Raw genomic sequence first — 14,234 nt, forward strand, 5'->3', positions numbered from 1 at the left:
ACATGCTCCATGGCAGATGGTTTTTTCCTTCTCTCTTCTTCCCTCTGTGTCTATGAAAGATTGAGTGGGCAGATATTGCCTCAAACCATTCTCTCTCTCTCTCTCTCTCTCTCTCTCTCTCTCTCTCTCTCTCTCTCTCTCTGTCTCTGTCTCTGTCTCTGTCTCTGTCTCTGTCTCTCTCTATCTTTCTCTCCCTCACACACACACTTACACGCACACACACACACACTTACACGCACACACACACACTTACTCATTGATTTGCTCTTTTTGTCTCTCTTGGAAACAGTCTCTCATGGCCACCTCTTAAAGTTGTGGCACCTCTCCATGTGACTTTATACCAGTTTCCTCATCACGCTGTTCTCTCTCTCCCACACACTCTCTCTCTCACACTCTCTCACTTTCTCTCTCTCTCTCTCTCTCTCTCTCTCTCTCTCTCTCTCTCTCTCTCTCTCTCTCTCTCTCTCTCTTTTTGCACATTGTTTCTTAAGCCACAGGTTCTTTCCTTCTTGCATTCTGTGGCCTTTGCTCCCCAAGACCTCTTAGGTGTTTCAACCTGTGGGCGGATAGACACACAAACGTACATACGTGTACACACACACACACACACACACACACAGACATTTGCTTGCAGCACTGGGAGTGTACTGCGGGGGAGGACGAGTTTTGACTGAATGAGTGAGTTCGGGAGTGTGTCTGCTTGAGAGAGAGAGAGAGAGAGAGTGAGTATGCATTAAGTTGGAGTTGTGTCTGTGTGTGTCTGTGTGTGTCTGTGTGTGTCTGTGTGTGTGTGTGTGTGTGTGTGTGTGTGTTAAACTTGATGAAGTATGTGTGTGTTGTGTGGTTTATTAACTAGCCAGGTTTATTCAAGTGTGAGATGTGTGTTTGCCCACAAGCACGTTAGTTGTGTGTATGTGAGAGTACTGGGACCATTGCACCCTCAATCTGCCAACCTAGCTCCTAATGACTGTCATTGAAAGGCACTGAGAACATCGTTTGGAAGAAAGAGAGGGAGAGATATATAAAGTGAGTGAGTATGAGAGAGAGAGGTAGAGTGAGAAAGAGTGCATGAAAGAAATGTTTGTGTCTTGCTTTTCGCTTGTTTCACCTGCATTAATGACCTTGTTGTGTGTTTATTTTAAGTTGTTTTCTTTTATTGTCTATGTTTCATCGTTGTATTGTTGCTTTGTTTCTCGACACCATTTTGTCGATTTTGAGACCTCACAGCGCTGTTTTTTCAGCACGGTTGCATAGGTTTCAAATAGGGGCCTCAACAAAGCTTGTTAAATTGAACATGAACAGAAAGAATGTGTCTCCCTTATGATTATAAGTCAGTTAAGCAAAGCCATCGAGGGAGAGATGAAGGGGGAAAAGTAGTTGACTTTGACAAAATGTCAACTGAGAAGATTGACATTGTGAAAAAATATAGCATTTAGAGAGAAAAAATGTTGAGAGAAGGAAATGTCGTAGTCACTTAGAAAGAAATAGAGCGAGGGGAGGAAGAAATAAATTGAGATGGAGAGACCGAGAGAACATTGAAAGAGGGAGAGAGATCTTTAGAACCCCTTGTGTTGTAGCTTGGACTGGGGACTGGGTGCAGAGCCGTGCCGTGTGTGTGTGTGTGTGTGTGTGTGTGGAGGGCGTCTGGTAGTGCCCTGCTCTGGGGCTTTGGTTCTGCCTCTGGCCGGGGTGTAAATCACCGGGGTAATTGCAGCTATGCGCGGGCCGCCCTGCTGCGGTGCGGATGCCTGTCTCTCTCTGTGCTCACTGAGGGACGAACGGAGGGAGGGAGGGATGGATGGAGGGAGTGACGCGGACTAATGGGGCTGATTTGTGTCACTCACTCACAGGGGAGAGGCAGGAGCCGCGGACGGATGGCTCATGCTCATGCTCAGTCAGGCCCCCGGGGCACTGAGAGCTTAGGCCATTAATCCATCGGCTTTCGTAACTTCAGCGGTTAGTGGAGCTGGTAATAATATTAGCCAGTGTTATGGTGATGGAGTCATTGCTAACCGTAACCTCAGAAACTCCTCTCTGCCCTCCAGGGTTAAGGTGTGTGTGCAATGCATACCTCTAGTATGTGTGTCTTTTTTTTTGTATCAGTATGGCGATGTACACTCATACTGTATGCATAGGTGTGTGTGTGTGTTTATCGTATGAGAGCATCACATGTCTGAAATAAACTGCATTACTAATGACTTTTTAATTGCCCCGCAACCACACCTTGTGTATATTTGTTGCGCTTGGTGCTTAGTGAGTAAGCTCTGCGCTGATGACAACATAAAGATGATTTGTTTTGTGTCTTTGGGAACGCAGTCAATTAGGAAGGCCAATGAGAATATGTACACATTTATAAAACGGTCCTTTTGACGTTCAAGTGTATTGACCACATTCTACCCATCTCCTCTGACCCCCACAGGCGCTGGTCGGGTTCCTGGCGGCCATGACATGGTGAAGGATGACCAAGGCGAGGTTTGGGGAGGGACCCAGGAACGTTGATGGCTGGATGTAGGTAAGACACCCTGGTGCCAGTGCCCTCTGCTGGGCGGGTTGGGGAACTACAACCACTACACACGCACACACGCACACATCCCTTCAGTGGTGAACAAGTAGCTGTGTTCAAGAAGAGAGTTTGTTGGTAATATTGTAAGGTTTCAAAAAGGCAATACCGGTAGTTGGATTTTCAAGATATAAGGCATTTAGCAAGTCCACTACATTAGACATCACATTTGCTTACTGCATGACTTTCTAACAAAGAAAATGCTACGGCAGGTTTCTGAAATCCAGCCGATTTAGCCAAGGCACCATCTTCCAGTCCATTGTTCCATAGTTCCACAGAGGTCTAGTTTTATATTATCGTCATTTTATTGTCAGTTTCCCCTCACCTCATTTCACAGTTTACCACCCCCCCCATTCCCAATTTAAATAAGTTCTCTCAATGATATCTAACAGAGATAAACAGCTCTATCATAATTAAACCAGTTTGAATTACCATTGGGGATGAATTCTGCTATATAAATGCATTTGCCCTTGCCTCCGTCCGTACCTGTGGTCTTAAGACGAAGAGGGTTAGAGCACTATAGCCCAACATCTGCTCAGGCTGCCGGTATATTCCCACTCGCCTGCTGCCTGGTGTGAATATTCGGTGTGATACTTACTTTTGGGCCGCCCAGAGAAAAACAGCAGTGCCTTGCTGTGTACGTAACAGTTTGCTTCAGCAATCACCTGCAATCGCTTGCTTTCTTCCACCTGTATCCTTAAGATCAACACCCACTCCATGCCACTGTCTGGTCGGTGAATGCTGCCGGGGCTGTGCAGTTAGTTGCCTGCTGTTCAGCCTCTTCAAGTCCTCCATATTTGGTGTATGCTACATTATTTCCCTCTCTTTTTTATTTTTCTGTATTTTTAGTTTTTTTGTTTGCTTTTCAGAGATCAAATGGTCTTCTAAAGAAGCCATGGGTAGCTGCTGTAGCTGTCCTGATAAAGACTCCATCCCAGACAACCATCAAAGCAAATTCAAGGTAAGGCCATGTCATTCTCTCTTCCTCTCTCTTGTTCCCACATGCTCTGTCACTCCCTCATTCTCTCGCTCACTCTATCTCTCTCACTTGCTTTTCGTGAGCTCTCGCTCACTCTTCTCTCTCACTCACTCTTCTCTCTCACTCTCTCTTCTCTCTCACTCACTCTTCTCTCTCACTTTCTCTTTCTCAATCTCCCACATTCTTTCATCTCTTCTCTTTCATTATCGCTGTCTATCTGTAATACATCTCCACCTTACTGCAAAGGTGTGTGTGTGTGTGTATTAAACAATGCTTATTGTGTGATGAACACTATTTGCATGTTTGTGTTCAATGTAGGTGTTGATTATCAGTGGACTGGCCAGTTGTCTGCCTGAGTTATATTCCATGTGTAAAATTAGAATGCAGTCTTCAGCTCAAGTCCTGGTCAAGCCCAGTGTGTGTGGGTGTAGACTATGCCAGGCCTAGCATTATCCCACGGGAGGCCCTGGCTTTTTAATGGATAGTTCCTGGCATCGGGTGAAATGTAGGCACAGAAATAGTGACTATTTTTACTATAGTGTAATATTAGTAGTATTAGTAATGCCCAACTTGCACTTTACTGTGCATGTCATTACCTGATCTCCTTGCACTTTGTCATATTGAGTTAGTACTTAATGCTCACTCTTGAGCTCTTGTAATATACTGAAGGTTAGTTTGTTGTGCCTTACTAGTAAGTTGCTATGGGGACGTGGTGGAGCAGCGGCAGCACCTGACCGACTGAGAAACATGCAACACGGCTTTGATTCCCAAACCCAAGCCCAATGTTCCTGTGTCTTTGGATAAAAGCATCTGCTACTGTAAAATCCCACTTGCTCCTTCAATTTCACTTGATAAGCGTCCGTCAAGTAAAAAAAAATGAGTACCTATTGGAACCTGGGACATCAATTCCGACTGCGGCCCCTTAGGAGTCTGATCACCCACTGGTGCAACAGATTTTTGGGAAGGATCCCGACCGCTCTCTCAGGCAGGGCTCCACCACATGGTCAAACATGACCTGCGTAATAGCCCAGGGGGTGTGTGTCATGTGACTTCTGGTGTAGGGAGCGTCCCAACAGATGACTGATTGTTGTCATATTTCAGACATCAGGCATCATTATCTACTTTGGCCACGTTAAGCCTCTTCTGCAGCATAAAGCTTCTCTTGTCCCGTCCGGGGGCCCAGGTCAACTGCTGCCAGCCTGCCCTTGGGGGGATGTGGGAAGGGGGCATGGAGGGTATATGTCTCCCCTAATGGCTGTTGCCCTGTGGCCTCCTCACTCTCCCATAAAGCATGGCTAATCAGTAATGCATTGTGCCAGTGGCTTGGGGAGAGACACAGACACGTCTGTGGTCACTCTCTAAGCCCAAACTACATGCACTTTGATGGATGGTACCTTTCATGCGTATCACTTGAAGTAAAGCTCATGGAAATGATTGAAGGGAGGCCTGTTTTTACTACTACTACTACTACTACTACTACTACTTCTGAATTGCCTAGTTAACCTCATGCTTAACTCATCCACCTTTTCTGAAACATCAGTGTTACTGACAGAGTACAGTTGTTGTAGCCGACATGTTGTTCCCGATGTATGTTAGACAGGTGCTTTGTGTTGGCTTGTAACTTGTGGCCTCTTGAAGGGCTGGGTTCTGAATTTCCTGGATGAGGAGTCCACTTGAAGCCTAACAGTAAGGGCACTGAATAATGTGAAGGCTGGGGCTATATGGAACGTCTCATCCAAAGCTTGACTCCTAGTAGTTGGTAAAGATAGCAGTGAATCGCACCCCTGTCTCACCCATGTCTCAAAAATAGGTATACATGGATATAGCCTGTGGGTCTGGACAAGCTGACCACTAGAAACAGGGGCATCATTGTACAGTCCAGACAGACACAGTCAGGTGTCAGGAAGGCACAAGCTTAAATGGTTGTAGCCAGGTCAAATTTGCCTGGATGAGGGTGCTCTGGGTGTGTGTAGGTGGCACAGATGATGACGATGATGATTATGATGATGCGTGTGAATGTATAATTAAGGAGATTTGCCATTGTATGTGTGTGTGTTCAATACAATTTTAGTAGTGAAGAGTGCGGGAACAGATAAATACTCAGTGTGTGAGTTAATTAATTGTGTCTGTCTGTGTGTGTGTGTAGGTCATAAATGTGGACGACGACGGGAACGAGCTGGGCTCCGGCGTGATGGAGCTGACGGAGGAGGAGCTCATCCTGCACACACGCAAGCGCCACGCCGTCAGGTGGCCCTACCTGTGCCTGCGGCGCTATGGCTACGACTCCAACCTTTTCTCTTTCGAGAGCGGACGCCGCTGCCAGACTGGCCAGGGTGAGCCTCTCCTCTCTCACTCTCTCTCTCTTTCTCTCTTGCTGTGTTTCGGTGTCTGTCTTCGCATCCCCCACTCAATACAGTTCAGTTCGACGTAGCTTTGTGGGCATGACTGTTTATGTACAGTGATGCCAAAGCACTGTGTGACAGTACAATAGGGCCTGTTGGTTGTCAGTTGAGGTCATGGGTTGGTGGGGATTTGTTTTTTTTTTGTGTTTTTTTCCCCCCCAGTGGCAGCAAGGGATAGGTAGGAAATCAGTCCCTCCAGGATTTTGCGAGGATTTTTTGAGATTGTTGCGACCTAAAATGCCTGATTTCGTGACAAATTTTCAAAAATATTGCGAAGGAAGTTGCGGTGGTTTTTGCTGTTTCTTGCGGAGAAATTGCGGGAGGAAGTGAAAATTGCAAAAATAGTTGGTTTTTTTTTTTTTTTTTTTTTTTTTTTTTTTTTTTTTTTTTTTTAAATTGAGGGCAAGTAAGACCAAAATCACACTGATCATCTTGATGCTTATTAAAAAGGATAAGTGAAGGTAAATAGTAATTAAGGATTACAGAAAATCGAAGTACGCCTACTTTTATTTGTGTAAATGCTTTGACTGGGGTAATTCACAAAGCAGTATAACCTTATGTAGAATTACATTTAATACACACTAATTACATTTCTGAGTGGATTGGAAGGCTTGCATCTCACTGTGTTCGGCTACGAGTGTAAATCACTTTTTGCATAGTGCAATTACGATATGTGGATGCAATTGGGAGTAGCCTAGTAGTAATCGGTGCCTTGGTAAGTGACGAAAACAATCGTCTTCGTGAACAGCTGTGCACTAGGCTACTTTGTTTGTTAGCTTTTTAAAAAGAGAGAATACGCTTATCCCTATACATAATGCAAGGGGTAATTAATGTAATTATAGTTCGCCTTTTATGTGTGGATTTATTTAATGGAGCCTAGACTATTTTGTGTTATTTCTTCCCCAAGCTCATAAAATAAATTTGGGTTGCACATAAATTGACAGGGTCGGTCGGAAACCGGAACCCAAGAATTTTTTTTTTATGCCTAGTGATGACCTATAGGGTCAGAGAACAACACAGTTCATCTCCCAATCACCCGTTCACTTGTTCAGTTACCCCCCCCCACCTCTTTTGATTGTTATCTTGCTTTGTAATATGTCTCTGTCCTCAGTTCTTGTTTGTTTCTGACTTCAGGCCAGGAAGCTTTATCATGTGACAAAAGCATTACCCTCAGATTGTAAACAAAAGCAAATTAGAAGCTCCTCTCTGTGCATGTCGCTAATTTTCTTTGTTTCCTCCAAGTCAGATCTTGTTTGTGCTCAAGTAGACAACACACACACACACACACACACACACACACACACACACACACACACTGCAAGACCTGTAACTATCACTACATACAGTAGAGATGTAGGTGTGAAAAGTCTCTGCTACACGGCCTTTTATTATTTTTTCACCGTGTTTTAGTGCAGCAACAATTAGCCTTAGCGTTAACCTAGATTTTGCGTTGCATCACTGCTAACATCACCACTGTGCACTTTGACTCCATGCTAACCAGACGACGAGGTCCCCTGTCTCTGGTGGTTGGTAAGTCCAGGTCCACATGACCCGGAACCTTTCCTCTCTGAACCCCCTGTTTCCCTCTGAATGCAATACTACAGCGCACAGTGCAGTATTGCTGTCCCCAGCCATCCAGGGAGAAGGTTGTGTCTGTCCCTGAAAAGTCTCCCTCCCCCCCCTTCTCTTGTGATCCCCCCCCCCCCCCCCCACCCCCCAGTTTGGTTGGAGTCTGTTAATTAAAAACAACAAAGTGTGATGCCTGTTGCTCTTGGTGTGGTGCTGTGCGTGTTTTGGGGTCTATTTTATATTTAGGTAGTTAATGATTTTGTGAAGTGTTTTTTTCCCTCCTTCCCTGTCAGTGGTAGTTTTGACTCAATGTTGCCAAGTTCAACTACTTTTTGTAGTTGGTATTACATTGAACAGCTTGAAGATGTGTGAGAGTGTGTATGTGTGTGGTCAGTGTGTGTTTTTATCACCAGCAGTAGTGTTACGAATGCTAATGCTATGGTCATTTGCTCATTTGACTGAAATTCTCTATCTATCTCTTTCTTTTCTCTTCTCTCTCTGTCCCTCTCTCTTCCCTCTCTGTCCCTCTCTCTTTCTCTCTGTGCTTCCCTCCCTCCACCTGCAGGCATCTTTGCCTTTAAGTGTGCCCGGGCGGAGGAGATCTTCAACATGCTGCAGGACATCATGCACAACAACAGCATCAGCGTGGTGGAGGAGCCAGTGCTGGAGCCCAGCCAAGCCCCCGCCGACGCCGCCACTGACATCCCTCGCACACCACGCACCCCCACCAGTAAGAGACACACACACACACACACACAATTTAATTCTCTTACACACACACACTCGCATACGGTCACATTCTCGCCACCCTTTTTCCCCTCACACACACACACATACACACACACACACACATACACACACACACACACACACACACACACACACACACACACACACACACACACACACATTCAAGCAAGGGTGGCACTTTTACCCTCATGTGGCTCTCATCCCCACCAGCAAATTACACACAATATACACACACACACACACACACACACACACACACACACACACACACACACACACACACACACACACAGGTGAATGTCAGCATGAATCAGTTGTCATCACCTGTAAGCTCGCACAACCATCCTCTTAGGATGCAAATAATTAACCGTGTTGATGTGCGCTGAAATGCTCCTGTCACGTGCACTGTGATGGGTAGGTTAACCAATCAGAGGTCAGAATGAAAGAGGAAACAAATCAAGAGGGGGATAGGCAGTGAACTAAAGGCCAAAAACAACATCCCCATGGCTGGATCATCAATGCCTGACCCTCTGTACCAAACCCCCACCCCCCCTCCCTCTCCATCCCCCTGGGGACCGGCGTGTTGTGATGTTGTTGTTTTTAGTCCACCCCACCCCACCCCCCCAATTGGGCTGGTATTTGGGCAGCCTTTGATGTGAGGCGAGTGGAATGGAGGTTGGAGAAGCAGCGGAATGCGGCTGTGTTTGGCTAAACTGTGCACTGACCTGCCAGAGCTCTACACACACACACACACACACACACACACATACACACACATACACAGGGCACCACCTCCCAGCATCTTTCTCTCTCTCTCATATTCTGTCTCTCCCTCTCAAACTCCTACACTCAGACGCACAGACACACACATTGATCAGCCTAATCTTGGCTCATTGGTATGGCAGCATTGAAGTTGACTGTCTCTCCTGTCTCATCTCCTCTTGTCTTCCTTTCTTTATTCCAAAACAAACGGCACATTCCAAACAATGTCCTCACTAGTATTCTTATGCTTCTCTTCTCTTTTTCCATTCATCTGTTTCTGCCCCCCCTCTCCACAGCTCCAGGTTACTCAGTGCCCACACTGCCCAATGGGATTGGGCGCTACCCCTCATTCGGCGATGCCTCCTCGCGTCCCTCCAGCCGACACCCCTCAGTGGGCAGCGCCCGGCTCCCCTCAGTGGGCGAGGAGTCCACCCACCCGCTACTGGTGTCTGATGAAACGGTGAGAGAGGGAGGGAGGGAGCAAAAGAGAGAGAGAGCGAGAGAGAGAGAGAGAGAAGGCATAACACACGCCTTCATGTTTAGTTATGCCATTGTACCTGTGACTGATGGGCCACCTAGTGTTGGTTTAAGCAAGTTGCTTGTTGAATACAGTGTCATGAATAGTTACTGATATTTGCATGGGAGAAACAAACGGTGTTGAGTATGTTGGACAATGAGATTAGAAAACATGTTTTCATACATGATAGGGAGTATCATGTTTTTGGCCATGTTGAATTTTACTTAATGTATGCCATTTAACTGCAGCAATTACAGGATATAGGGCAGCAGGTTTTTCAAGTTTTTGAAGCAGTTTAGTGAAATGTCATTGCATCACTTAACCCACAAAGTTAATATAATAACCAGTATGTTTGATGTAAAAATGGTTTGCCCTGTTTGCTGAACATCTGTATCTGTCTCTATTGCATGTTTAGGTACATACGTACGTGAACACAACAGGTGTCCAGGAGGACAGGCGGAGTCGAAATAGTGTCCACGCCCCTCTGGATCTGCGGTTGTCCAATCCCGAGAGCCTGGTGCCCTCCTCGCCCAATGACGCGTCGGAAGGGCGTGTCCTGCTGGAGCCGGAGGGCGTGAAGTTCGTGCTGGGCCCCACCCCGGTGCAGCGGCAGCTCATGGCCAAGGAGCGGCAGCGAGAGTCATCGGAGAGCGGTGGCGAGGCAGCGGCAGTGACGGGTGCCAGCGGGGAGCCTGCGGGGACCCCCCCTCCAGCTCCGCCTCCCTCGACGGGGGCCCTCAACGGCTCGGCAGCGCCCTCTTCAGGCCTGTCGGCCGACTGCGACACAGGTTACGACAGTGACGAGCGCAAGGAGACGCCGTCGTCCTCGTCCACCATGTCGTCCTCCACAACGACCACCACGTCAGCTGGAGCTAAAGTGTCGGTGTACGAGCACCACAACGGCACAGCGGCCGCGCCTAACCCTGCCCCGGCAGCCGTTCCCCCTGCCGACAGGCCTGCCCTTCCAACACCGGGCCCGGCTCCTGCCACCACCACAACGGTCTCCACTGGTGCCCGTCGGTGCCGGCCGCCCATCCCCACGCCGGACGCGCAGAACGCCAACAACTCGGCGCAGCGGCGCACGGCCCTGCTCAACTACGAGAACCTGCCGGCGCTGCCGCCCGTCTGGGAGACGCGCAAGCCTCACCCAGAGGCCACCGACGAGGAGGAGGAGGAGAACAACGTCTACGCGCCAAAGACTCCATCGCTCAACAACGGCTACCACCACCACCACCATCAACACCAACACCACCATCACCATCACCACCATCACCCGCAGCACACGCCCCACCCGCTCCACCTGCACCACGGCGGTCTGGATCCGCTGCACAACTACGTCAACACGGAGAACGTGACCGTGCCGCTCAGCGCGCACAAGCCGGACTCGGCACGGCCGCCCCGACGGGACTGTGGCTCGTCCCAGCAGCCCACCGTCTTCAACTTTGACATTCGGCGCGGCGTGGGCGCGGCAGGGATTGTCGGCGTGCCCGATCCGCTGCGGCAGTTGAACTATATCGAGGTGGAGATGGAGAAGGGCTCGGACTCGAGCGGGCCGCACACGCCCAAGACGCCCACCACGCCGCTGCCGCAGACGCCCACACGCCGGACCGAGCTCTACGCCGTCATAGACATCGAGCGCACGGCGGCCATGTCCAGCCTGCAGAAGGCGTTGCCGCGTGACGATGGCACCTCCCGCAAGACACGACACAATAGTACTGACCTGCCCATGTGAGCCCGAACCCCCACAAACCTGACCCCGACCCGACCCAAGCACTGTCTCCAGTTGCACCTTTTTCGTTTGGTTTTGTTTTCTCGTCACGTCTTGTTATTTTGTCCTTAATTTGTTTTGTTTTTTTAATATCCGAAGGTTATAGGGCTGTGTGTTTGTTTTGATGATCTTCTTAAAATATCAGCTTTGTAATACAAAAAAAAGTATCACCCATTTAAAGACAAAAGAAAGAGAGATGGATAAACTAGCCAAACGAACTCCCCCTTTCTCAGCGCTTACTGGCACCAGTGCCACCGGGTACTGAAAGCTGACCTGAAAGGGAAAGCAAACTAGGTACTTGTCATATAATATACTATCCTCTTCCTTTAAAAAGCCTGACGACATTTCTCCTTCAACAAGATTCTCCAGTGCCTCACTTTATAAAGGGTGAATGCCTTGCAAAAAAAAAGAAAGATAGAAAAGACAATTATGGGACACTATAGTGCAGGATTCATCATTGTAGATTTCCTCAGTTGATACCTTCCTTCTTTCTGTGTTGTAATTTAAGGACCACCAGTAGGTACACTGCAGTCACTTTAGTCTACTTGGTACAGTACATGCCAAAATATCATGCCCTCTTGTACACTATAAAAAGCTGGAATTTTTATCTAGTTTATGCTGGTTGTACTTAAGGTACTCGACTGGGCATATATACACTATACATAATGTACGTCTATTTTATTTTCAAAGAGCGACCCTTTTTGCATGCACGTTTGAATCATCCTGAAAAGTACATCGCACTCACATCTTAATACCTCGGTCACAGAGAGAGTTCCCCTGGACGGTTGGTGATCGAGCATGGTCAAGTGTCCTTAATGACATTCCTGATTGTATAAAACATAAAAGAAGAATAATGAAAAAAGATTGTTTACTATACAAGAGGCAAACAGTTTCATAGGAATCTGGATTCCGACGTGTCCTCCTGTTACGTTTTGTTATTGTATCATATTGTAAAATGTACTATATGCTCTAACTTGCATTATTTTTTTTTTTGTTTTTTTTTTCTACCTATCTTTTTAGAGAATACATAGAACTATAGGAATTGTATAAAAGTAGTTAAAATAGATATGTTTATCAAGCCAATAAAACAGTAGTGACAAATTGAGACCCTTTTTGCCAAATCTTTTCTCACGATACAATGGTCTCTGAAATCAGGATTTCTCTAGGGGCCCACCCACAGCATTATTAAACATTCCAGATTGACCTCTGTCTGAGTCCATTTTGTTCCTGGTGGGACACTGGACTGTGCAGTGAAAGGGTGTTTTCATCCTCATGTTACATACGGAAGCTAAGAATGGACTTTTTATTGACATTTCATTTTGATATTGGCTTTTTCAGGTATGGATATTAGTTTACCAAATGTTTGTATTTAAAAAAAAAAAAAAAAAAAAAAAAGATGAAAAGACATTGTGTATTTTGTGATATTTACATCATTATGTCATACGCCATCAGTGCCAACACCCTATTTTTTTGTAGCATGGCAAAATAATAATTAAAAAAGCAAAAATCTTACATCCTGAATGGACTTTTCTGTCATCCCTGTTATTGGTGTGTGTGTGTGTGTGTGTGTGTGTGTATTTGGGAACAAGGCACATGTTATGTTTTAGACATAATTATGAATGGTATAGCCAAAAATTGAAGTTAGAGAACCTTGCCACCAGGTGGCAATGTTTGGATATTAAACTCTAGGAAAAGTTCAGGCTTGTGTTTGTTAATTCCTAGACAATCAACTACTATTTGCTCAGGTTATAAAAGACAGCCACAGGGTGGCAGAGTTGATGTTTGAGCGGGAAATGCACAGAAATTTGTGTTGTATTTTTCATAAATACTGTTAGAAACCATATTGGAACACCAATGTTGGGTTAGTGCTATCATAGCCATGTCCTTGATGTAATTGAAATTTCCCCAGTTTTGTGCGTGTGTGTGAGAGTGTGTGTGGTGGAGAGCGTGACCCCATGATCCCAAATGAGGTGTAGAAGTTCAGGGTTCTTACGTGGTATGGAACTTTTTTTTATTTGAGTATTTTCCAGGTGTGGATAAGTATGGAAAGAGGATATTGAAAATGATTGAGTTAGCTAGTTATTTTGCAAAAATTTCAAACAAACTTTTTTAAGTTGTCATTATAGGGTATTATGTGTAGAATTTTGAGGGGGGAAAATACATTTAATACATTTTGGAATAAGGCTGTAACCTAACAAAATGTGGAAAAAGTGTAGCGCTGTGAATACTTTCCGTATGCACTGTAGAGTGTTGATCACTTTTGGTCACACCCTCCCTCATCACACAAATACACATTGCCTGATAATGCTTAAATCCAATTAGCATTCAAGTTTATATAGCTTGGAGTTGGAGAATATGCATGAAAATGACAATAAGGTCAACATATTCATTGCCTAATATTTGTACACGCAGTGTATACTGTGGAGGACGTGTCTGAAAGCAGCTACAGATGTGATGTGCCTGTCAAAGGCGGGTTGCTCTTATTTTGTCATCTAATATCCTGGATGGGATTTGAGCCAGTAGGCCTATACGTTTCAACCTTATAGACATACACAGACAGATATCACAGAGCATAATGTGGAATTTTATGTTGCTGTCACCTTTGGCATAATTATGTGCTGTATTGTATAGTAATAAACTGTTTTAACATAGAAACAATATTCTGATTTGAAATGCTGACTTGAACTAATAGAGCTAGAGCTGCCTATGTTGCATTGTGTGTGTGTGTGTGTGTGTGTGTGTTCAAAACTTTTAGCTTTTCAAACAGTTTGAGGGAGGCCTGACTCCTAGGCTGCCGCCATACATTTATGATCATTTCATGCTCATTTACCAAGATCATTGCTTTAGTCAAATTATTCTGTCGATTGTGTGGCTACACATGTAGGCTTCATTGGAAGCCAAGTGAAGTGTGACCACATAATTGTGTG

The 14,234-nt window shown here is 45.9% G+C and overlaps 1 protein-coding gene across 4 annotated transcripts in view; it reads left to right on the forward strand.

The window, feature by feature from the left end:
- frs2a (fibroblast growth factor receptor substrate 2a) overlaps window positions 1-12,819 on the forward strand; it is a 49,018-nt gene extending 36,199 nt beyond the window's left edge. The window contains exons 1-7 of one of the 4 annotated variants that reach the window (XM_042078342.1): window positions 795-1,026; window positions 2,420-2,512; window positions 3,430-3,521; window positions 5,686-5,872; window positions 8,076-8,240; window positions 9,319-9,482; window positions 9,955-12,819. In XM_042078342.1, coding sequence (XP_041934276.1) covers window positions 3,456-3,521; window positions 5,686-5,872; window positions 8,076-8,240; window positions 9,319-9,482; window positions 9,955-11,271 — 1,899 coding nt within the window. In that variant the 5' untranslated portion in view covers window positions 795-1,026; window positions 2,420-2,512; window positions 3,430-3,455 and the 3' untranslated portion in view covers window positions 11,272-12,819. Of the gene's footprint in view, window positions 1-794; window positions 1,027-1,901; window positions 2,053-2,419; window positions 2,513-3,429; window positions 3,522-5,685; window positions 5,873-8,075; window positions 8,241-9,318; window positions 9,483-9,954 lie in introns of those variants that run through there. The other 3 variants (XM_042078343.1, XM_042078340.1, XM_042078341.1) reach the window with 3 other exon arrangements.
- Window positions 12,820-14,234: the final 1,415 nt, after the last annotated feature.

Source organism: Alosa sapidissima, chromosome 22 (genome assembly GCF_018492685.1).
Source record: "Alosa sapidissima isolate fAloSap1 chromosome 22, fAloSap1.pri, whole genome shotgun sequence".
NCBI classification, from domain to species: Eukaryota; Metazoa; Chordata; class Actinopteri; order Clupeiformes; family Clupeidae; genus Alosa; species Alosa sapidissima.